At 36.8% G+C, this 25,901-nt stretch overlaps 1 protein-coding gene across 11 annotated transcripts in view; it reads right to left on the bottom strand.

Annotated features, from left to right (window-relative positions):
- Positions 1-25,901, bottom strand: part of ZMYM2 (zinc finger MYM-type containing 2) — a 93,037-nt gene that overhangs the window by 30,418 nt on the left and 36,718 nt on the right. For 10 of the 11 annotated variants that reach the window (XM_050970434.1, XM_050970426.1, XM_050970428.1 and 7 more), the window contains 5 exons: positions 18,866-19,016; positions 18,002-18,117; positions 12,249-12,365; positions 11,534-11,684; positions 1,395-1,567 (listed from right to left, as the gene is read on the bottom strand). In XM_050970434.1, coding sequence (XP_050826391.1) covers positions 1,395-1,567; positions 11,534-11,684; positions 12,249-12,365; positions 18,002-18,117; positions 18,866-19,016 — 708 coding nt within the window. The remainder of the gene's footprint in view (positions 1-1,394; positions 1,568-11,533; positions 11,685-12,248; positions 12,366-18,001; positions 18,118-18,865; positions 19,017-25,901) is intronic. The other variant, XM_050970464.1, reaches the window with a different exon arrangement.

The following is a 25,901-nucleotide window of genomic DNA, read 5'->3' as shown; positions in this document are numbered from 1 at the left end:
GGGCCAGTTATTATCATATCCCATGAATCAGGATGAGTTTTCAAGTGGTTCTCAAAGCTGAATCACAGCACAAGCTTCCATAGAAGCTTAGGTACATTAAAGTAGTTTGGTATGCACACCTCCAGACTATATTCTTTGCTGAATCATCAAAAGATTTCTAAAGCACACCAAAGATTTCAGTTCTCTACCAAAAGGCACTTTTTTCACAGGGATAAATTTCTTCTCACACCCCAAGTTTTAAGGCATAGAGATAGATTGAATATGACTGTATGAAGTTAATATTTTAGTTAAGAACTTTGCAGCCAAGCTCTGTCACCCTATTTTCATGTGAGACAAAAGAAACACATTGCTGTCTTCAGTAGTTTTCTTTAGGAATGTCAAATAAGACCCTACATACATTACTCAAAATAAAGAATTTACAGTGTGTGGCTGTAACATTTCTGGAACCAGACAAGCCAAAATATCAGATATATCTTCATATTCAGTTCTTTTATGGCAGGTAGATCGTCTTGAATTACAGGACTTGTATCTAGCCCTCTAACATTTCAGGTTTTTTACTGCCTTCCAGGCCGTGTGCAGAGGTTTGGTACAGTGATGAATTTTCTACTCTCTTTTTTGCAATTGCATCCACAATGTAGTTCTTGTTTTGAGATTATCAGTGTAGCTTTCCAGGACGTTCACACCAGAGATCAAATATTTTATCCGTGGCACTAATCGCAGGTTAAACCCAGTCCAATTTCATCTTTTCCTTTCAAAAAATGTAAACAAAAAACCTCTTATTGTGAAGTCTTTGCTGGTGCTTCACAAGGCAGTTAAGCTTCCAGAGACTTAGAAATAGATGCTATCTGTTTGATTTAAACTGTTATTAGAAATCCATTTGGTCTTGCTTTTTCCTTTGGCATCCTTTCCACTGGGAAATACTGAACAATCAAAGCCTCTGCAGTTCAAACTGTGGGAGAAGGGAAAAGGCAAAAAAGGAGGCAAAAACAGGAACAAGAACAACTCTGCTAATGTCAGTGAACTCAAGGTATCCAGCTGCTACTAACAGCGTTTTCAACATTCTGAATACACATTAAAGAAGTTTTGACAAGAAAAATGTGGCATTAACTGAGAAAAAATTGGAATTGTAAAGTAACAATATACATACTAATTTTTTTTTTGTTTTCTGTAACTCAAGACTTCCTTGCCAAACGACTTAATAAAATCAGATGACAGAAATGCTGCTCTAAGATCTACAAAAACTGAAATGATGAAATTAATACATTTGCTTATTCTATAGCAAATGCTTTGCTGAAGTAAGCCATATTTGCTGCACAGTCCTTGAGATATCCTCACATGTGCATTTTTGGTTTTTTTAATTGTGGAGCTCTCGTCAAAAATTCTGAGTTACTTGCCTTGTAGTACCAGTCCTGAAATTTTTTACAGCACTCTTCACTGCAGAAATCTCTCACTACACCATCAAGTTCCTTAGTTGCTCCCTTTTTGCACAGCTGTGAGCAGTAATTACAAGTAACACATCTCAGTCCTAACCGTCTTGCAAAGTCTTGTTTATATAGCAGCTTGCAGCCTGGAAACAGATTTTAAACATTAGGAACAAAGTAACTTTTACAGAGAGATATCACAGTTAAAGAGTTAAAAATTGAAAATTAAATGAACATAACACAGCTAACAACTGGGGCTTCAGACAAGCTCAGGTTGCACAGTAAGACTATATTTCAAGACATTTTTACCCAAATACCTTCCCTACACAACTCTACAGTTTCCTGTGATTCCTGCATCTTTTCCAAAACCCTATGTATGATACATCTTTTCTTATCAGATCCCCAAGTAAACAGTCAGGGAAAAAAACCCCACATAATTTTCTTTTATTATAGACCCATGAAAAGCATTGACTTGGAGTTACACTGCTGAATTACACATTCTCAAAATGCTACTGATCCAGACTATCTACTAAAGAAATACCTATCTTCATGGATCAACTTGATTTTGTTACTACCTTTATTTATATTAATACAACAAACCACTTCAGATAACTCATTAATATTTAAGAACACTAATATGTAAAGATGACCTCAGAACTGAGGGATTTCTTAAAAAATGTAACAATAAAGCAAGCAATGATCAGTAGTGAGAGTTATGCAATGACAGGAAATTACACATGAAATTTGTGAAGAGTTTATATGCAACTAATATTATAATTTTTTTTTTCCACATTGGGGTGGGGTGGAGATGCTGGTTACTTTGGTTTTGGTTGGTCGTTGTTTTGTGTTGGTTTGGTTTTTGGTGGGGTTTTTTTGGAGTGGGGTTTTTTTGTTTTTGGTTTTTTTTCATTTACTATGTAGTCGTAATTTCAAGGTTGCAATAATGACAGCTATATTCTTCCATAATCTGATCCTCCCTCAAGCAAATTAGAAAGACATTCTACCATATTAAATGCATTAAAAGATGAATATTGTAGCTATTATATAGGCTATTTTTAGAATATATTGTATTTAAATGACCTCAAATCCAGCATCTATTCAGCTGATGCCTAAATGTTATACTGTATACCTCCGCAATTGTTCTAATTTTACAGGAGAGAACAAAATAAGATGAGGTAACTCTCTATATCAAACCCTGGAGGGAGAAGATAACTATTACACAGACCTTTAATCTAAGGAACTGCACCTGTTTTTATGATCTACCAAAATCACAGCACCACCAAAGCTGAGAACTCAAGTTTTCCAAGGGTCCACCCTGCTAAGATATATGTATATAATCTAACAGATGCAGACTTCTGTACTTCTGAGAAGTTATGAAACTCAGTATGCAAGATACATGCTGTACTTCCTCTGCCATACAGAATATAAAAATACTATAATGTATTCAGCAATTTCAATTATGTGACTTCTGGTGTTGTCTATTAGGGCAGAATTAATATGTGTGAAACTGAGATATTATTTTTAAATCACTAAAAGCACAAGAATGCAAATGGAAGATGCAGCAGACTGAATCTTCCAAAAACAAAAGGTTATTGAGGAACTTAAACTTGGAATGAAACAAGCTTTGCTAACAAATTAAATTTGTTAGTAATGTCAAAACAAGGCATTTATAGAATATTGTACAAATAAGACACTGTAGGTAATTTGGTTTAAAGTGGTTTTTTTGGGTTTTTTTTTTTTTTTTGCTTGTTCTTTGGGTTTTTCCTTTTAAGTTCTTCAACAACAATAACAGAAATACTAGAACAGATGGAAAGTACCAGAAACCATCCTTAGAGTGCAAATTATTTGGACTTTTAAATACATTACTTTGAAGGAAATAACAATCCTAAAGATAACAGTGTGTGCAAGCTATTAGTTATAAGTACCAATTAAAAGCAAAATTTCTTGCCAGTATTTTTTCCTGCTGGCTGTATCTCTCATTATTGCATGGAGCATCATATTCTTTCCACTTCTTTAAAAATTCCAGAGGTATCTTAGCACCACAATGTATCCTTCTCTTCAGTGGTCTCTCAGAAGAGCCACCCAACGCTGCATCACACTTTCAAAACTACAGACTAGTAGCACTCCTCTACTACCAACCAGGCAACCTATGTCCATCTGGCTAAATAATTTTCAAAAAGGAATGGAAAAAAATAAACATTTTTCTTGGCTGCTGAACTACAGGAAGTAAAGTTGAAGATAATGTGGCTATTTTATTTTAAAAAGTTATCAGGTAAGAAATTCTCCACTCTACAGTCAAACATCTCCCACATCTCTTTAACTCATGGAAAATTATCAGTAAACATTAAGTAAGGGGGGGGGGGGGGGGGGGGGGGGGGGGGAAGTCAAAAATTCCAAAATTCCAGCCCTTAAGACCTAAATGCCTGGGAAACATGGGGGTTTTTTAATAGATCACTGACTGCAGTGCTTCTTGCTGGAGGCCTCTACAGAAATGAAAACCCTGTTCTTATAAAACTTTGGATGCTGACAGTAGATCCTTAGAACCCTGAAACTTGCTAAAGTAGAATCTTTACAAAGTCTTTCTTTTCCAACATCACGAGCAAAATTCTACAGATTTGTCTGAAACTCTTCTTTGTGTTTATAATAGGTAACTTAATCTATGGGGCCTGGGAAATACTGGTTTAGCTTCAAGATCTTGTGACTTCAAAGAAAGAGAAACCAAAATGCCTTTCTGAGGTCCTTGGTAGTCTGCAATCCAAACCATTTTTACTGCATATCATATGCTATGGTTTCAACTGAAAGAGTAAGACTGTTTGTATGGGAAAAGGTATTTGACTTTGGCAAAACAGATTCTAAGCTCAAACAGTTTGGTCTTCTCTTGAACAAGAGAAATCCTGAATCAACATAACAGTAATACCCAGGCTGGCCTTAGAGATGTGACCATAAAGTTGGCTTTGATTTACAGCACACTGAATGAGCAATACAAAAAGCACTGAATGTCTGACCTTTCTAATATAAACATTAAAATCCTAAGGGGTTGTTCAGCCTAACTCCCCTGGGGACTTGGGGTTCATGAGAATAAGCACTGCCAAAAACAGACAGCTGACAGTCCCAACATTTTGAACAAAGAGATCTGATTTTATTCAAGTAAGTTCCTCAAGATTTCTGCTACAACACCAGACCCACCAGTTACAGTGTGATGAGACAAAAACCTCTACTGCTTTAAAGTGCCTTGGAGAGAAAACAGCTCTTACTTTGAAAGAAATTATAAGCACAGGTTATCTGGCTCAAGCTACACCAGCCAATAACTACAGTCTTTAATAAAAAGTTCTAACACCATCCCACAAGCTAGCTGTCTCAGAAAGACCACTAAGGACCATTTTCAGAAGTATCTCCAACTCAAAATCTGAAGCAAAACAAAAACCAAGTAGGTGAGAATTTGCTAACTTAACATATCCTTAGTTAAATGATTAGAATTCCCGCTTCCAAGCAAAACCCAACCCAAAACAGGGCTCTTTCAAGAGCCCTTCATTTTGGTTCCACACATAAATGATTGAGAAAGAAATTATCTGAATACATACAGGAAAAGATTGCTGACAAGACAACACCCAGGCAGTTCCTCAAAACCTTTACCTCAGGGAAGTTCCAAGTTAAGAGAGCTTCCTGTCTCTTGGCAGATGCAAGAACTGCCAGGTTCAGCCCTGCAAGGGCTGCCCGCGACAGAAACCTGCTTCACTTGACTGACTGCAGACTCAGTGTAAGTAAGTACTAAGAACATGGTCTTACTCTACCAGCAGCACCTACCTGAATTACAGGAAGTTCAGTACATTTCTACATCAAGTAGCTGTGTAAAAAGGAATGCTGAATCAGAAATAATCCTGAGTCCTCGACACCAGTCCCTTTTTACCACAGGGACTAATATATTTTCTATAAAGGAATTGTTCCATCCTAAAAGAATTAGGTTTTTACCTCTGAAATGCTGTTCTTACTTAACTATCTTTGTCCTTCAAGTAACATTCAAAACTTGCTTTTCTCTCATCTTGTAATAACTTCAACTGCTACCTGTTCTAGAAAAGAATAACAACAGGCCTTTAGCATCACAAGCTATGTCTTGGAAGATTTCTGGAGCAGTGTTCCATCCAGATTTTTCTGCTCCATCTCCCTCTGTAGTGATTTGTATGCAAAACCTCTTCCATACCCATACTGCTATCACCTGCTGTCTGATTCCTAACAAACATTATTATTTTTAGGAAAACAGATGCAATGTATCCAAATTCTGGGTCCTGCTTGGATTACTGTTAAAGTAGACTCTACCCTCTTCTGTGAGAAGTTGTGTATACCCCTTCCTTCCTTGTCTTCACCTCAGGAACCTTTTATTATTATTCAATCCAACCTTCATACATCTTCAGTTTATCCTAGTATTTTCTGATATTAGGTACTATCTCCTTCCATTCTCCTCCCTCCTACTCCAATCCATTACTCATATTTTGCTTATTCTTAAATCTTTTCAGGTGGATAATTCTTTCACGTTAATAAGAAACATCTTTATAAGCTTTCTTTTTCTCGTGCTCATAATCTCAGCACATTAAATTGCATCACCTCTTATCTGCATCAGTCAATGCTGGCTTTGCTCAAAAAACTACATCAAACCTCTTTAAAAAAAGATACAACAGTGGAATTATCACTGAAGAATGGAAATCTAACAAGGACCGCTGGTGTCAAACAAGGCACAAGATTTCATTTGATATTCTTTACAATGTTACAAATTATCTCTCCACAAAGAAAACCAAAAATTTCAAGACTTGATAAGTGTACAGAAAATTTAAATTACATTACTTGAACACTACCAATGTTCTCCCTCTACAAAGAGAATGGAAGTTAAACAATCTCTTCCAAACCATAGTTATACCTTTCCATTTCTCAGCTATAAGAACACCGTAAGAAATATCAAAATCCAGGTTAAAAAGTTAAAACTGTCCAGTAATTTCAGAAGAGATGCATCACAAGAAGCACTAACTGGAATCTACATCTACACTGAGACTCTTCTACAAGTGGAATAACACAAGAACCAATTGTCCAGCTCTTCCATGTGCATTTGCCTAGGAGATGCAGAACTTGCTTTCTTTCAGCATAGCCAAAAGCCTTCACTTGGTGCTTCTGCAGCAAGGGAGCCTGTTAAGTATCTCCTAAGGGACTTGTCAGTATTGAATATGCTGTCCTTTGCCCTTAATTCATTTCTATAAGCAAAAAATATTATTTTAGGTTTTACACTAACAGAATTTGTTTGGAACAGTCATCTGTGGCTCCAAGATTAAAAACCAGACTGCTTAATCAGCTGACATGGCCTGAACAGTCATGGCCACAACCATGGCGTCTGGGCCATCGGAATTCCCAGGAGACAATTGCCACGGCTCAATGAGATGCCAGGAATGTCCCATTCTAACTTCTGTCCATAGCAGACTAAGGATGTCAGAGTGTCTCAGAATAGCCCAAGCACCTCTAAATGCCTCCAACATTCACTTCCACTTTTCTACTAACCCAGTTTATAGGAAAGGAATATCCTCCAGCAGTAACAACTGACTCTTGCAATTGTGAACGAGCATTTTTACGGATCATGCATTTTGCAGGATTTAAGATGTGTTTTGCTTTTTACTTGTCCCCTTTTGCCAGGATCTCCCAACTCGGCACCCAATAAAGCTTTAAATGAAAGCCACAAGAAAAGTGACAGTTCAGGTTAGAATTTATCTCAGGAAGGACACTGCCAGAAGAAGTGGTCATGAGCAAAACCAAACTAGGCACCGTAGCAAGATCAAATTATTTCAACATGGCAGGCCTCCATCAAGAGCTGTTGAAAGGGACGTACCAGCTCTATGGAACACAAATCCCAGAGTGTGGAAAAGGGTGATTTCATACTGTCATCAAAAATTTCTGTATGCTAGCCCAAATTCTGTACATTTCATTTTCAAAAGCATTATCGGTGCCTCTAAAAAAGATAGTTGCTAATGTAAATCATTAAAAAAAGCTGAGTTTGAACACTTTCTGTAGCTCTCACCTTAAATATAATGAGACCAAACACCAGGAACTAAGAGATTTAAGCAGGGTTGATGGAAACTCCCCTCATCTAGGGGGACACAGCAGCTCAGCACGGCAGGGACAGTGCACCAACTTTCCTCAGCCCATTCACCACAGAAGCCCAGCAACTATAACTAAGTCTCAGCAGCACTTCATACCACACATCAGTTTTTACACATTTTTTTTGCTGTTTCTAATAAGAACAGGAATTCCTATAAATATCAGGTAGTATTCTAATTGATTGTGAAACGCTGGAATGTAAGCACCTCTACAGAACTTAACACACCTGTGTTTAGGCTATCTCAGTATCTGTAATAGTTTCATATAAATCTAAAAATTATTCAACTAAACATTTAATCATATACTTTACCAAACAATCCACTGTGCAGTACTGGTTGGGAAAATCCCACTCTAAAACCTACAATGCTTTAACTGAATATACACCTTTTCTAGAAGAAAGTACAATTACTTAATTTCCTAAATTTATTTTTCCACTTATTGACTCAATGGTATTTTAAGAGGTTATCTCTACTTAGATGAAACATCAGAGATGTTTTCAGAGAAAACTCAATGTCTGCATTGAATTTCATTTGCAGAAACCATAATTCCCTGATATTTACTAGCAGGCTATCAGGGTGATAGAACAGTTGCTAGTTTTTTGTCTTTTATCTGTATTATCCATCTGAAAAGAATTCCCAAGCATGAGATAACTGAGCTACTCCAACAGCCTAGTGACATTCTCCCTCCTAGAAGAAGACAACCAGTGTTGTTTAGGTCAAAGCACTTAGTTCCACTAGAAAGATGAATTAAATAAGTCTACAAATAAAATAAAATTATGGTGATACTCATCATAAAATAGTTTCATTGCTGGATGACCAAAGACTAATTAGTTCTCCCAGACTCTCAGAAGGAATATGTATTACAAAAAAAAAGACAAAAAACCAAAAAACAAAACAAAAAAAAAAAACCCAAACACCACAAAAAAAAAAAACCCCAAAACAAACAAACAAACAAACAAACAAAAAAAACAACAAAAAAAACCCCACAAAAAACCAACCCCCCCCCCCCAAAAAAAAAAAATCCAAAATATCCCAAACCCAGTAATTTGAAGATTTCCTCAGGATTAAAAACTTGTACAGCCTATCCTCAATTGTCACTCATGCAACTACACATACATAAAATCCACAAGCTACTTCTTACTTTAACATACATAATACATATTTAGTTTAGACACAGGTATTTTGGAATGCAGCATTCTAGTGGCAAAACACCAGGACAGCCTCAGCACCAGTGGAACAGATTAAACTCTTTCATCTACTCTGTTCAGGTTGCTCATTCTCCACATAGCATCCAATTTTTGGACAAAAACAGAAAAAGCATTCTATACTCCATGAAGGAAATGAATAACCATCTGCAGCACAAAACCTAAGTCAGTTCTAATCACACCTTATTATAATGGAGGTTTCAGCTATCTCCTGCACATGTTTTGAAGTGTCTCAAGAGAAACATATAAAGAAACAGAACTGAAATAAAATCACACAGAAATACTGATCCAAGAGACTTTAATGTGGGTGCCAGGGTTTATGTATGTAAATATGCATGTATATTATTTTATATATGTATGCCAGGTAAATACATATGTATATGCATACATATATTTGTGCATATATGTGGGTGTGGAAAAACCCTTCAGGTATGAAGAATGGGAACAATGACAACTTCAGTATTCCAGCTGGGCAGCTGTAAGCAGTTAAGGGATATTTGTGGGTGATCCTATATATGGTTTCCCATCAGTTTGCACAAAGATGAACAAGTAAGTACACTTGCAGAAATTTCAACATGTGTTTAATTTCTGATTTTATCAAGGAGCCTTTTATAAACACTTCCCTGAAAATTCCCCACATTTCCCCTTGAGAGTTCAATTTCTTCGAAAAATGCCAGCAACTTTTGTGACTGAGTACCTCTGGCTAGTCCTTCTCAAACTGTGACACATTGTCTTCTGATGAAGAATAATTGCATGCTCAAAAAAAATAATCTGTCTTGCTGAGATTGAACAATGTGCAATATCAAAACTGGGATGGCCTCTACATTCAAAAAACATTTGGTACTTGTACTGATTTTGTTATTTTACAAACAGTTGGACATATATCTGGAAAAAGGCTTTGAAATTAAGGAAAAACCAGTGAAATTTAGGCTCCTGGAAAAGGGGGGAAAAAAAAAATCTATCACATCTGATGATGGAACTTCTATTTGCTGACCTCCAAAAGTCCACCAGAAGTCCTGGCCCTGTCTTTCCCACATCAAATCTAAGCACTATTCATTCTTGGATAGTACTATTTCTGTAGCCATTGATGACAATTGATGGTTTTCCTTCAAAATAAATGGTCAAGGGTTCCTTCAGAATTTCTGTCCAGGTCATTGGTTTATTTGCAAGAGGAACACATACAGCTCTTTGTCACATGCAAGACAAAGCAGACCTCAGCGACAGCTGGCAGGTATACACTGTATTTATTCAAGTTATGACCTACTTAATGGTGCTTTTGACTATCCTCTGTCTATTACTAAGTGGTCAGCAGCAAGCTGATAAACTTTGTCTTTATGGTAACATTTTGCACGTTCACCCTCATAAATAGAGTATTTACCCTGGAGCTGGCAGTCCAGCACCTGCAAACGCAAGACCCACACTAAGACACCTGGCAACAGATTCCCCCCACTTAGTCTCTCTATTTAAACAGAGAGACAGTTTTTATATCTTTTCTTCCTTAAATTTTCCAATAGGAAACACAAGTCCTCACTTCAAGCCTCCTCACACAGAAGTAGTCATGTCATAGGTGGCATTATGAATTCTACTCATTTCATTGTGACAGCCACAAATATTCACAGCAATAGAAACATATATTTTAATCTCCAGAAAAGTATCTTGCTCTTGTTTGAATGTATTCTGTGGAATTGTTTCATTCACAGAAACAATTTCTAGCTAGAGGTTGCTGAGCAATGCACTGATACACTAAGGCTGGGCCTTCGTGTGTCTGTTTTTTACTCTCCAGCTATCACTTTCCAGTCCAGAACACCACACTCCATCCTTCAGAAACAAAAGCCTGCAGAGTCCTGAGCTGTAAGAGAATGGCATGGAGGGAAGATTGCCTTCAGCCCTGCATTCCAACCCTCTCCAGCTTGACAAGATCCTCCTACAAGTAAACTCCCATATCTACTATTTAATCTGCCTGAAAGTAGAAATCTTCCACAGAGGTCTTATCAAATGACATTGGAAGTGTTGTTATAACTAAAGAAAAAATATTCACCATACTTGTGAATAATAGGTCATCCAAACTTGTAGTTAAACCTCTAAGATCATGATTAAATACCAGTATCAAAGGAGAGCTCACCAGAAGTGGAAAGGATAGGTCCTTGTTAAAAATCTATTTTTATATTTCTATTACAACCATGCTTTATGCAACTTAAAAGAGACCTAGACCCACGGAGCTCCCTTTTAGTTTGTTTTATTTTTGAAAATTCAAGTAATTAGTCTAGCAAATTGTAGGGACAGTAATCAACACACAGCAACAAGCATCATTCAAGTTATTGCTTAACCATTCTAAGCCAACATAAAACTCCTACTATTATACTTAATGTAGAAACTGCTAATCAAAGAGAAAGCTTGGAGTTCATCAGTGCAGTTTATGTTGCATATGCACAACTGCATACGTTTTAAAAAAAGAATGTGTAATTTTTTGTGCATATATGTATGTAAGCAATGTGCATAAAGGTGTATATATTTATACACACACACTGAAGAGTGTTACCCTTAATCTAGACTAAGTGGTGAAAAGCTCTAAAAGCAGCTCAGATAAATTAAAAAGTACCTGCACAAACAATAACAGGTACAATCACTTCAATAATAGTAATGAAGAGACTTCTGCTTTAGCCTCAAGTACAACAGAATGAGTTGTAACCTTGAACCTGAACATATAAACAAAGTAAGTAAACTGCAGTAGAACAACAACTAGCAATATCTCAGGAAAAATCAAATACATACATACCTTCACTGCAAAAGGGTCTTTTGATACCAGAAAAATTCACTGTTTCATGGAGCGTTTTCTCTTCCTGACAGTATTCACAGTATGTAACTATGCAGTGCAGTTTCTTATAATCATCAGAACATGCTCTGCTGCAGAACTGATACACTTTGTTCTAAATGCAAAGTTGCAAAGCATCATGAATAAGGTTAATGGATAAAATTCTTAAGGTCAAACTAGTGCAACTTGAAATAATAGCTGCCATTAAGACAACTTACAAAGTAAACTGAAGTGCGAACACATAATTAGAATATGACTTCTAATGATAAAAATTTACAAATCCCAGTTAAACTGACAGCGCTACAAATACTCATAATTCCGCATTAAAACACTGAACAGAAAATATGCCACTCAATCTCAGCATATCCTCTTTAGATACTTCTCTCAGTTCATAAAGAAGTGTAATAATGGTATTTAATATCTAGAATAACTGAAGATGAAAGCAGATTCCAGACTTACAGATGATATGATAAAATATATTTTTAAAATTCCACAGATACTATTTATGAACAAAGACTTCTGCTTTTATTCATACAGAAATTAAATTATATTCTACAGAACCAGGCAGACTTTAACTGAGCTTTTTAAAAGAAACTTCAATACTTTATAAAATAGCTAGAAAACCGTTTAAACTTTTAAACACATTATCATTCTAAGAAAACATCAACATCCCCCTTACCTCCCATTCCAGTACTTCTGGCTTTGAACAGAAAGAACTTTTGCAATAATTACATTTCAACTGAATATCACTGGGAGAGACGAACTGACCATTAGTTGAAGACTGAACACTGAGCGTCTGAAAAACAAATATATAATACATACATCACTAAAAAAGCAAAGTTTCTTGCAAAATGTGGGTTTTTTTCAATTAAGCTTACTATGTTGGAGAATTCAGGAGTTTTATAAATAAACTCAAGAACATTTCTGGCAAAAGCACAGCAGGTTGTTTCTTTACCTTAATTCCTTTTCCCGTGTCATCTCAGATTTCTCAATTTTGAATCATTACCCTTACTTCCACCATCATTACTTTAGGTCATATTTTTCTACCTTACCTTTCTTATGCCTTTTATTTACAGGTTAACACATTTTTTTGTAAAAATAAACAAAAAATATCCCCAAACAGAATGCTTTTGTTAATCACAAAACATATTTTCAGATAAAAACATTTCACAGCTTGTATTGTTTTGGTGACAAAGACCAACAAACAAATGTTTTCAAAGCCAAACCTCACCAAGGCAGATTATCAACATCTTATGTAAGCATACCACTTGAAAATACAACTACTAAAGTAAAAGGCTTTCAGTAAGACACCTCACATCTACTCAGATTAAGACAAAACTAGCTAACAGTCCCAAATAACCTCAATCCCATGGCAGGAAGGTGCAATTACTCACACAACCAGCCCCAAAACAATCCAGGGGTTTAAAACTGAGAAAAATACTAAAGACTGCATGTGTAGGTATGAGAATTTCATTCTGAAACTGAGAAATTTCTTTAATGCATTTCTGCAGCAATCATTAGATAAAAGAACTCAATTATACAGCACCTGTATCTTTCAGTACGTCTTACATGTGCCAACATTATAGCATGTTTTTGCAAATTCCCTGATTAAGCAAGAACTATTGGTGTATTATAGATGTGATGTTCAAGACAAAGATCTGAATCAGCAGGAATCACAGACACTTGGAAAATCCAGGACAACCTGCTTACATCTGTCTTCTCAACAAACTTTCCCACACTATTTACAACAGAACAAATATATTTAAAGACAAATTCTCTTCAGACAGATTTGTTACTATCTCTCCACTGTGTAACAGTGAAAATTCAAAACATTTCTGTTACAGGATACTTTACTTCACACTCATGTTAGTAAGGGTTCACCTACACAGAAAAATAAATTAAAACTACATTGAGACTCATTGCTGATACAAACTCTGATGTGGGCTGGTACTGCTGAGCTCTAGCTGGCAGTGCAAACAGCATCATTTTATGCAGATGCATTAATTCTGTGTCAAGAGTATGCAGACATTAAGTAGTCATGCATATTTTCCCAATCACAGGCAGGACCTGAGACCCAACTGCCAGGCAGCAGGAAGATGACACCTTTACTCAATGGCCCATCAGCCTGTAACAACTTTATATATTTATAACTTCTACAACAACTTTTTTATGATGCCTACACACAATATTATCATATTTCGATTATATCCAATATTACCATTATATCCAGCAAATGTCCCTGTGGCTCAGCAAGGTTTGCTTCACTTTGGCTGCTCTAATTAGCTGAAGACTTGCAAAAACATGAGAGCCACAAAGGCATTTTTAACTGCAAGGTTCAACCTGTGCACTTCTGCATCTGCAGGTGTCCTCACAGAACAAACACCATGCTTGACACATGCTGCTCTGTGCTTTATGGAAGCCCTAGAAGCTCTCATTGAAAATGAAAATAACTCAAGAATCCCCAGCATCTCCAGCTCAGGAATGAAGGAGATGTAAAGAACTAGCAGATGTGACAACTTGTACAGAAACACTGAAGACAGTATAACTCATCTTCATTCCTTCCTCTAAGTGGTCATCAAATGAAAAGCAATCCTTATCTTTCACATCTGTAGTTACCTTTAAATATGGGACCCAAACACCCAATTGTGAGGACTGTGACTTAAAAGTAAAATGTAGTTTTCCGTTATTTTCTGAGGTATGCCACAGTTACCTTCTTTTATTTCTTTCCATTTCTGTTTACTGGGGTAGAAATTGAGACTCACAAAGTCTAGGGGGCTGGTAATTGAAAAATAACATAAAGCTAGAGAAGTGAGAACAAGATTGAGACTATTTAAAATTAGTATTTGTTTTAAAGGAAACTTATGCATAACTATAGATTAAACAAATCTAAGTTATTAAACATTATTACTTCTAAAAAAAAACCCAAAAAAACCAAAATCAATGTTTTTTATCATGAGGTCCTCTGGTTAATTAAATATTTTTCCAGAAAAATCTGTAAAGAACTGAATTCATATTACTGAAAGTTCTAAACCAAGCAGAAGATGGTTTTTAAATCAAATTAATCAAAACATTGTTTTGTATGCCTCTTTAAAGTTTCATTTATTCTGCTTACAATTAAGTACTGCTTCTGCATTATATTTTGAGCCAAGATGACGTGCATGTAGTATTTTCACCATCTTGCTTTACTTCTAACTTACAAGGTACTTAAAGTACCTTCAGGAATTATTTGGGAGCATAATTACACACAAGGAATAATAAAAGAAAAAAAGATGATAAATTCATTAAAATCTATCACCAGTCGCCCTGAACACAAAGCTTTATCTATGCTGTGTTGTACCAAAGACACCTTTGAAGTTAGGTACCTATGTTTGCCCTTTTGAGAGCCTGCCCTGAATAACATGAGCATGGGAAGTACAAGCAAAGCAAGAAAAAACCATTGTAAAGCCCTCTTCAGCCTTCAATGCAACCAGCTCAAAGTGCTCTAAGCTGCCAGCTTAATGATAAACACTAGGCAGGCCCAGCCCAGGATCGTCTGGGAAGGCCACCACAGCAGCACAGCTTCTGCCCTGCCACCGCCATGGCAGCCTGTGTGACAGAGGGTTATCCTTGCTCACAGCAACATGAAATCAAATTGTGGAAACATTTCTGTACATAAGTGTACATGTGGAAGAGCAAGTAGGCAGCCAAACTGAGGTTAGGAGTTTTTTCCAGCTGGGGGAAAAAAAACCCCATATCTTTGAAAGAATCAAGTTGTTCTTAATGCTCATGAGAGAAGCACTTAAGAGAAATCTTCTACATGCTGTCATTCACTAGGGCTGGTCTACTTGCAAAATCAATGGAACTAAATGAAACAGGGAAGGAAACAACCTTTTCCCTCACACTCATGCACATCCAGACCTTCCAGCCTGGGCAGGAAAGGTTTATTTTTATTATTATCAAATTTAGAAGAGTATTTGTCTGTGTGCACACACACGTGTACAAGAGAGATGCAACATATATAGCCAAGAACACTTCCAGGCACCATCACAATGGTGAAAGAGAACAGCATTTGCAAATAACCAGAGAGAGCATCATTCTAAAAACTATTGTACTTGTAATTCTTACCCATACTGGTCCTATGATTGTCCAGATACATCCATAAATTGGAAGCAAAACCCAAACCAACTAAAGCTTGAGCACAAATTTTGCACAGACTTGTGTTTTGCCAGATAGCTTGTACTGTCAGACACTTACACAGCTGCTAACTCTGGGAAGACACTTCTGTTATTGCCTCCACATTCACAATAAATAATCAGTAGTTCATTTTTCCCTTAACAGCAAGATCTTCAACTGACCCAGTAAAAGTAACAGTATCAATACTGGTTTAAACAGTACACCTTGGGAACAGTTCCCTTTTTAACTCTGCATTAATAACCTCCCAGACAGAGTGTGAAAGACAAGATTCAATCCCACTGTTCTACCACCAACTACCAAACAGAACCACCCTCTTTTACTCACTTTCTTACAAGACCAAATGCTCTTACAGGCTGGCTGCTCAAAGGAGATATGGATATGTAGATATGGACATAAACTGTACAACATGCAGCTCAGCTGAATCTTTCCAATATTTCAATCCATTAAAAGAACAAATAGCTAGAAACAAAAGGTTATTTTTAAGACACAATTATAATCAATCCTGAAGTTCTGTAAAACAAACTTACCCATTTGTAAACCAAAAGGACTAGAACACTTGCAGAAGGGAAGAAACACAGGCCTGAGATAGCAATTATTCTGTTTTGTGAAGGATAACCCTTACAGAAAAAAGGCTAGGAAGAGCAGGCAACGCAGGAAAAGGGGATGAATATGAAGCCAGAAAACTAAAATAAGAGTTATCTCCATTAACATTGAAAAATATGGAGCACCATATTAAATTGACAATGTTTTCAATCTAGGTTCAATACCTTACATGTCACTTAGGTACAAGAGTACGCTCAAGGGTACAGTAACAGTTCAGTGCTCACATCATGGTATACCATCCTTTCCACCTAAAGTCTAAATGAACAGAACAAAGAAGCTGTTCTCATACATTGAATTCTAGCCTCATGGTGAATACATTCTATTTTTCTACACAGTGACTATAAAAAAGCTATGAAAAGTTAAAATCCAACAGTGCTGGTAACTGTTAGCAAGTGACAACCTACCCATTCTTGGTCTTTACTGAGAGCTCACAGACAGCAAGGCTATTTCAATTAAACTCCACTACAACCCTGACAGGAGATCTACATGCAGCACTGAGACTGCAACAGAAACATGAGCACAAGGACTCAGTAAGACCACAAACCCACAGCCAGCATTAAATGATCTGGCAGTTCTATTCAATAATGTTGCTTAATGCTGACTTATGTGCAAATCCAAGAAGGCCCAGGTTGAATTTGTCATTCCCTGGCTGCATTTGCTCTGAGAGCTCTTGGGGATGCAATTGATTGTAAAATCACGTACAAAAGAATAGATGTTAGATGAGTTTGCACTAAGTATTACAGTCTGTCATTACATACTAACAATACACAGATATTCTGTTCATCAGTTCCTCTGACAGACACCTACCAAACTGGTAATGATGGAAACACAGAACATGGCTACATGATAGAGGTCCCACCCAGGGTATATTAAAGAAGCACTTAAAAGACCAATTTGCTGTCCAGTTGACAGAAAACAGCAGAGTTCAATAACAAATGGGAAAACCTTGTGTGGGTGTACTTCTTCAACAACACATGAGGAAGCAATTATCCTGCATAAATCTGGGGAAAATGCTTTTACATACAAAAATTGAAACATATTCTTTTAAAATATCCTTTGATCACCAGGAGATTAATGGCTATGACACATTTCACTTATGCTTTAACCTTGATTCATACTGAAAATATGACACTTTCAACAAGCAGAGAAGCCTCATCCAGAGTGCATGTCATTAGCCTTGCAGCCCCCCAGTTTTGGGCCACAATTTAAACAGGTAGTACTGTACATAAATAAAATGAGGCTCTAACCTTTCATTTCAGAAAGAACCACTTTTCTCCATGGCAAACCTTTGTTAGCTCTACATTCAATATGAGAATTTTGTTATTGGGTTTAGTACAAAAGAGGCTAAATTTGTTGATCTTCAATGCAAAACAGCAAGGCTCACATCCAGGAAGAGGCTAAGGTGGTAAAAGGAAGATGAGGAGTGATACAGGTTTGTGCTTTCTGACAATATAAAGCAGAAATTGGTAAGTTTCTATAAGTTTAAGACAGCAGCTAGTGTTATTATGAAACAGCGCTTGGACCAAAGAAAATGTTATAAGCCAGGAGCACACGCTATGTTAATTGTAACTCTCAAGCATGTATACACAAGCAAGTTAGCTTCATTTTCAAACACACAAATATTTAGGAAGGAAAAGATTTAACACAACAGCTAACCTGAAATTTAGCTACACAACTGGAACTGCAAAAGTTGTACAGTTTTCCATCAGGCATTGTGGCTTGATATTGAGGTAAAGCGTTTCGCTTACAAAAGCTGCAAATAATTTCCATACCTAAAAGAAAAACGTAGTTTACAAACAAAATAAACAGAAAATAATAGGAAAAAAAGAGTATTACAGGTGAGCCCCTTTTGGCTTTTCAATGTAGAAAACTAAGATTAGTCTGTTTTCCGGTCATCTTCTACAAGTCACACAAAGCAAAAAAAATTACAGAACTTTAGATAAATACTTTCACTAAAAATCAGCACTAAATATGAAAACACCTTCTTCCATAAAATTCAGTGGAGCATTTTCAACTTTAAGTTGAGATCTGCTTTGCATACTGAAGAACACATGTTTTGAATTAATTACTGGCTAAAAACTTTATCTACAGAATATCTATATGCATTATAACTATCTCCCTTCTTATCCATCTCTTGTTTGACTGGAAAAAAAAAAAATCCAGGGTGGGATTAATATGACAATTCTGAGAATATGAATTCATATGCAAAAAACCTGCACTGTCATCCTGTGACACATCAAAGCACATTATGCTTCAGCATTTTTTTCACAGGAAGCCTTAAGACAGTTGAAAATTCTTTCCAACATCACAAAAGAAGGCCAGTGAGGAAAATTAATCCTCATGGGTCCATTTACTGGTGTTCAGCAGAAGATGTTATGTTTTTTTTTTTAATGAAGTTAAAAACTATGAAGTCACATCTGCAGAGACTAACTGTAAAACAAACGCACCCACCCCCAGTGTTTAAATTTTAAAAAAGTCTACTCTTAGCAGTGATGAAAACCCATCATCCTTTTCACTTACTTTGTGATTTTGCATATTTTGATTTGTGTGTGTTCATGCATACAGTTGAGCAGTATGGCTCCATATATCCATTAGGTCCTATGCACTGAGTCATGTCAAAAAACCTGCACTGAGCTCTGCAGCCAGTACAAGATGTTAATTGGCCACATTTCTAAAACATAAAACAAAGCAAAACAATGCATTAGTTAAAACTATGCTTGGCTTTTAACTTAAATTATAGTCTAAAAAAAAATAAAACAAAAGAAAAGTTTTATTTCTGTCATCTGCTCTCTCATCAGATCCTTCCTATATTAACTCTCCTGATTATCCTCTTAAGAGCATTCAGCACTATGGTTGTGTTTTTTACTCTTGGGAAAAAGCTAGCTAAAAATAACCTTCTGTGTAAAGACACACACATAAACACACACCCTTCAAAAAACTCAAACCAACCAAAACATCCTAATTCCATCCCAAATCCCACCATCTGCAAACTGAACTGTGGTAAGAGTGTGCAATAAGTTGTGCTGAGTTGAAGAGTTTGAGAGAACTCTATTCCTCTCTCCTTGTTGATGGGACAATGATTGTAAAGAAAGGAACAGGAATCTGACATGGCTAATGTGATTCATGGAATGGGTAAGCTTAGAAAGGACACCTTTTGGTCCAACCTCCCTGTTCAAGCAGGGTCTTCCTAAAGCACAGGGCACAGGATTGCATCTCAGATGGTTCATGAATACCTCCAGTGAGGGAGGCTCCATAACTCCTCTGGGCAATCTGTTCCATTGTGCAGTCACCTGCACAGCAAAGTTAGGAAAACAAAGAATAAATAAACTCTGGGGAGAAAAAATTCTATCTCCAGTCCTCCAAGCAGGAGGAACACACTGCAGAGGTTCTATGCTCAACTGTGACTCCATGAACCTGATAAGAGACTCAGTTTTGACATCCCTCAACACAGCAGTCAGTTCATCAGCAGTTTTCCACAGAACGGAACAAATGTTCTATAAAAAGCACAGAAAAAGCTGCACAGAGCAGAAATACCAATGACACAGTCAACATACAAAATCAATAATTCTGATGTGCTACATGTATTACACATGCCAGTGTTAGCCAAATATCTTGAGCACAATAAAACAGGTTTCAGAAAAAATATCGAGACATCTCTGCCCATAGAAATAGCATTACGGTTTTGACAGTGCTGGAGAAAATTCCTCACCAAAAATGATGTGCCTCCTACTAGACAGACTCTCATCTAATTAAATACTAGAAAATTGTCACATAGGCACTTAAGATCTCTTCCCTTCTAAAGAAATTATTTTGGCACTCTCCCTCTTTCCCTATACTCAAGGATGGAAAGGGGAAGCAAAAGCAAAGCATGTTTCATAGGTGCTTCTCTTTGTTCAGAGTGAGAGAAGCTTCAAAGGATATCTTTGCTCTTCTTATTTTTCAGTACCCGAATTTGATAACTAGTTAAATTCAATCTTACAGCTAGAGATGAAATTTTTGCATTTATAATGTCATCTTTCCTATTCTAAGAGCATCCACATAAAAACATACAACTCCACACACGCCCTGACACAAATCGGATGTAGCACCTTGCAGAGTCCAGTAAAATTTCCACTCAACTTCACAATTTCCACATGCTGTTTTGATGAAACCTTTGCTGGGGATTTCTGCCAGAAAGGAGTACCTGTCAAGATACCAAATTCCTACCTAGAAGGTATAAAATACAACTCTAGGATACTTCCTTCCTATTTTAATTATTTTTCCATTTGCCTTTAAACATATTATCAGGACATCATCATCTTTCCAATATTGACAAAATTCACACTTAGTACCAAGACCAAAATGTAGCAGTTACATTGTTCTGTGAGTTATAGCTATTCTGCTGCTATACATTCATCTAATCTGGCAGGCTAATAAACAAAAGCAGGGCATCCAGAAGCCTCTGAGTTATATTACTAATAATACAGGAAGAGACTACAATTTACAAAGGACTTGATTCCTTGGAACATGCTAAATGGACAACCACCATAAAAAAAATCTGCTTGCACAAATGCCTTGGGAGCTCCAGAATAACCCAAAGTGTAAATCTAGAAGCATTGATTCAAATATGCTGGCAAATAACTAAGAGCATTCAGCAATATGATCAGAAAACAACACACAGAGGCAATTGAAGCTTTCACAAGTTCCATATCCAAAAGAGAAATCCAACAGAGGCTACAGTGATTTCAAGAGAAAGCAAGACAAAAGGATAAGTTTTAATAAATGAATTTATAGTAAACTGATCAGAGCATAATCAGAAAAAAAATGTGCCAGTAAACTACGTGTTTTAACAAAAACTCCTTGAAAGCAGAAATAGCTTTTGCTAACCAGCATCTCAAATACCTCATCATTTATGTGATATCAAAAAAGGATCATGCATAGAAAAAACAAGGCAACTGCATGTCAATCACTTCTGTATTTCATACATCTTCTAAATACTGGAGTTGCTTACTAACTTCACCCCATCTCTTTCAGATTTAAAAGCAAGAAAAAATTTTATTTCTATCTAGTAATAAGCTAGCAAACCTAGATCTAGTTTATCAAGACTACAAAGACTAAGAATTTCTAAAACACATACCTACTATGCAGAAGATTCTGTGGGTAGGAGCAAAACTGTAGTAACAAAGCTCTCATTTTATTCTTGTAATAACTAAAAAGAATTATTGAGCATTTCTACATTATTAGAAATTTAAACATATTGTTACATAACTGAAGAAGACAGGGCATAGTGCGAAAAAAAGAAAATTAGAAGGTCCAACCCTTCTTTAAATGTATTGCTCCTAAAATGTTGTAATCATCATCTCCCTCAAGCTACACGTTTTTCTTGCATTTTTATTACTCTTTCCAGCACTCCCTAAACTTCCAAGTTCAAACATTAAAACCATTCAAAAAAAACCCAGGGAGTACCACACTATTATTAAAGAAAGATTAACGCATACCTCGAAGTGTTCAATCAGTGCTAAATATGTGTCTCAAACATTTATTTTTTTAAGAGTCTAACTCAACAACTTCCTCCACTGACAACATTAACAGAGAGCCTCACTATATCTCTAATGGTTTTGAATACCCATAATGCAAACCAAGAATTTTTATTCTGTTCATAAGTGTGAAATTTCCAGATGACACTACCAAGCTTCTCAGCAAACTTACATTTCTACTCTCAAATTCTTCCCAACATAATCTTTTTAATCTCCAAGAATCTGCAGTATTAACTTCATTCTGCAGAAAAAGTAACAGTTGAGAATTCTTTCTCTCAAAGCATCTTTCTAGCTGCCATAAACAAACAGAATATACACTAAAATTAAGGAGAACAAATACAGAGAGTCAAAGAGCATTCTTATGAGGTAAGGATTTTTGGCCTGGAAACAGGATAGCTTAGGAGAATAACGACAGAACCAAAAATGGTATTATGTAAGGCACTATGGATTAACTACTGAGTGTATTTTCTAATATTAACAACTACACGAAATCACATGAATAACAAAAGAAATTTGAAAATAAACAGGAGACATTTCTTCATGTGACAAATAGCAGGTCAGCAGAACCTCTTAGCAAAGAGAGTCATGGATGGAAAAACTGTTTGTATGTGTTCACAAGGAGACTGGGCAAGCACTAATTTAGGAGACTTGCCAAAAATAGCATACAGGAACATCACATAAAGTTCAAGGGATGCCCTGACCTCTAGAGAGTCACAAACTAAGAGAATGCTCAGAGGAAAATATTCTAAGTTCCTGCCCTGATCTTACTCTTCCATGTAAGTCCACTTACATCACTGCAGCAGTTTCAATCCCTGATCAGAACCGTAACAGCTTTCTCAGGTTCTTACTACAGTACATACTTAATTTAATATTTTAACCATCCTCAAGGAAAAGTGGTTGTTTAGAAAAGAAATTAAGGAAAACTTAAAGCTCTATCATTGTTGTTGATATTTCATGGCAGGACACAAAAAGATCTTCACTGGCAGAGGAAAACCAGAACAAAATACCAAAATCTTCACTAGTAACTAAGTAAAAAGGGAACAAATAACACAAAACCTCCTGAGTCTTTGTTGTAAAAATCACTGCTTCCTTCTTTGTTTCAGAAGAAGAAAATTACAGAATCATATAGACTGGAGGAGACCTCCTAAGCTGAAATGCAGCCTTCTGCTCAAAGCAGGCACAGAGGTGTTTGCTCAGGATCTTGTCCAGTCAAATCTGAGCAACTCCAAGGACAAACACTCCCAAAACCCCTCAGGAGGATTTCACCATCCTTACAGGAGAGGAAAAACCAAAACATATGCCCAAAAAAAAACCCCAAAAAACCTGCAAAAACAAAAACAAGAAGAAGAAAAAACCGCACCACCAAAAATGAACCAACCAACCTAAAAAAACCCCACAACAAAAAACAAACCAACTTTTTATTTATCTAAGTAAGTTTCCCCTTGCTTTCAAGTTGTGTCTCTTGCCTTTCTTCCTTCCACTGTGCAACTCTTCTTAAGAGTTCATCTTTGTCTTCCTCTGTCTCCTCCCATTAGATAACCCAGTCCCCTTTATGCTTCTCAGGCTTGAACAAAGTAACCTCTCCTGGGTCCTACTAAATCAGGTACTCCAGCCATCCAAGCATCTTGGTAGCCCCTCCACTGAACTTCCACCAGCATGATAATGCCTTTCATTCTGTAAAATCCAAAACTGCCCACTGTACTCCAGATGCAGTCTCAAGAGCAGAAGGATAGAGGGATGGCCTACAAAGATCACCTCCCCTGTCCTGCTGGCTGTACTTTTGCTAATATCCTTGGAGACACTGAAGAAGTCAAATGCATGAGTTCCTGCAGGACCTGCTCCAGGTGACCCTGTTTGAGCTAGGGGTAGACAAGATGACTTTCAGAGGTCAGGCATTTTAGGAGACAACCCAGGACCCAGCTGGCCATCTTTCCTGCAAGGGCACATCCCAGTTCAGCTTCTCCACTGGGATGCCCAAGTCTTTCTCTCCAAAGCTGCTTTCTGGGCAATTATCTTCCATTTCAGATCAAGTATTAGCATCATCTTGTGCTCCTGCCTCTTGACAAAACATGTAAAGTCAAACTAGCTTCAGCTTCAAGTTTCCTTCAAAGGTGAAATTAACACAAAACCAATCAGCAAGAGAAAGTATCAAGCATTTTCCTCCCATGTGCAAATTCCCATCTACAGCATCCTATGAAAACATGCACAATTTGAGGACTGTAATTTCAAGGAAAATTGAAGTCAAAACACAATAAAATTTGTAAGGAAAACTGTATCAATTACTAAGTACAAACAAGCAAAGCTAATCCAAAAGCAAAATTTCAAGATAATAAAGGCCCAGTGCCCTCTGAGGAAAAGCCTGATGCACAGTAGTCTGACTACACCTCTCCTTTACTACTCCACCTAATTGAGATTACCTAATTTTGGCTAGATCCTATTACATATTTGAACTCTTCCAAAACATAAAGTCTATGGTAGATGAAGAAGCCTGAAAATTCTTCTCATTATATTTGATTCTAAACTCACTCATTCTTTCATGACTTGTTTGTATATCCTTAGACACTTAATTCCAGAAGGTCTAGGTCATGATAGGTATCTCATGACAGATAACAGACATTAAACAATGTGATATGAAAGCTCTTGCAAGTCACTAGTTCTAGATATATTTCAACAATTCCTTCTGTTCACTAGGACAGTGTTCAACTCAAATGGGCAACTACAAAAGCAGCTATCAAAATGCAAGACAAAGCAGATGAATGTGGCATATTCCAGAACTGAAGGAATTGTTTCAATAAAAATACTAATTCCTGGAAATATAATTCACTTAGAAGGTTCCTGAGGAATTTTTATTCTTGCTACTATAAACAACAATGATTTTAGAAGGAATCTTGACCTTCCTTTACATCTTACTGAAAGGATCATGTAGGCTTAAATCTAGAGCTCTTGCTGCATGTACCCTACAAAGAATAAAGAGCAAACTCCAAAATAAATGTCAGACCAATACCATAAGTTCACAGCATATTAGAAGCCTCATTTCTGTTTGTAACTGGGACTAATGAGAGCCTCTGTTGTTCAACCTTCTGGCTGCAACAGTACTTCAATAAAGCTACTACTGCCTTGGATTTAGGCATCTGTGCTAGACACTTATTCTTGACTGAAAGAAAAGCAGTATCATCTGCTTTATCTGCATTGACAAGGCTAAAAGAGCATGATGAAGGACATGCCTGCAGTATAAGAGAGCATGCTTGCTACAGCTTCAGTTGACTGGCCCTCCCATGCAAGGGCCAGTCAACAGAAAATATCAGAACAGCAGCTGATTGCCACAATTGTAGGTAGCCACCCTAAGATTTGCTTCCAGTTAAAGGAAATGCTTTGTAGTTGAAAACTCCACGGAAAAACACATTGTTAAATACTTCTCAATCCAGGCAAACCTCCCTGGTAGCTTTACAGAGTAAGAGGTTTGGAATAGAATTAAGAAAAACACTGCAAAATTCCAGGACAGAAACTTAGTACGCCTGTGTTTAAAGAGAAAAGGAGAAAGAAAACAACATTTTCTGTAAGGAGAAAAGCAGATACATTTGCTACATGGAATTCTTTGATAACTGAGATCCCTCAGAAAGGTAATCAAGAAAATAGCAGCTAAACTATTTCAGATTCATTTGAAAGAATGGAACCTGAGGCAACATGCACGTCTAAGAAAAGAACCAGGTATCAGGAGAATCTGTACCAGCAAAGAAAGAAGACATTGTATAATTTATTTCCTCTTAAAATTCTGCATCCAAATTGTCCCTCCCCCAAGAGTAACAAGTATAAACTCTTCCTCAAAAGCATTTGTCTAAGTCCACAGAGCAAAAAATGAAGCAACTGCTTTTGTGGGCCTTGAAGACCAAGTGACTTAGGTTTACATTCCATCAGCTGAACTCTGCAAACAGCTAGATCGATAACTTGTCCAGTATTTTTCCCTGGCATCCCCAACTGCCAGTGCTCTTTTTGCTGGTTTTGTTCCCACGCTAAAGACACTTGTCCTCCTGTCTCTGAGA

This window comes from Serinus canaria, chromosome 1 (genome assembly GCF_022539315.1).
Source record: "Serinus canaria isolate serCan28SL12 chromosome 1, serCan2020, whole genome shotgun sequence".
Taxonomy (NCBI): domain Eukaryota; kingdom Metazoa; phylum Chordata; class Aves; order Passeriformes; family Fringillidae; genus Serinus; species Serinus canaria.
Note: the sequence above shows the minus strand (reverse complement) of the source record. Positions and strands in the feature narration are given on the sequence as shown.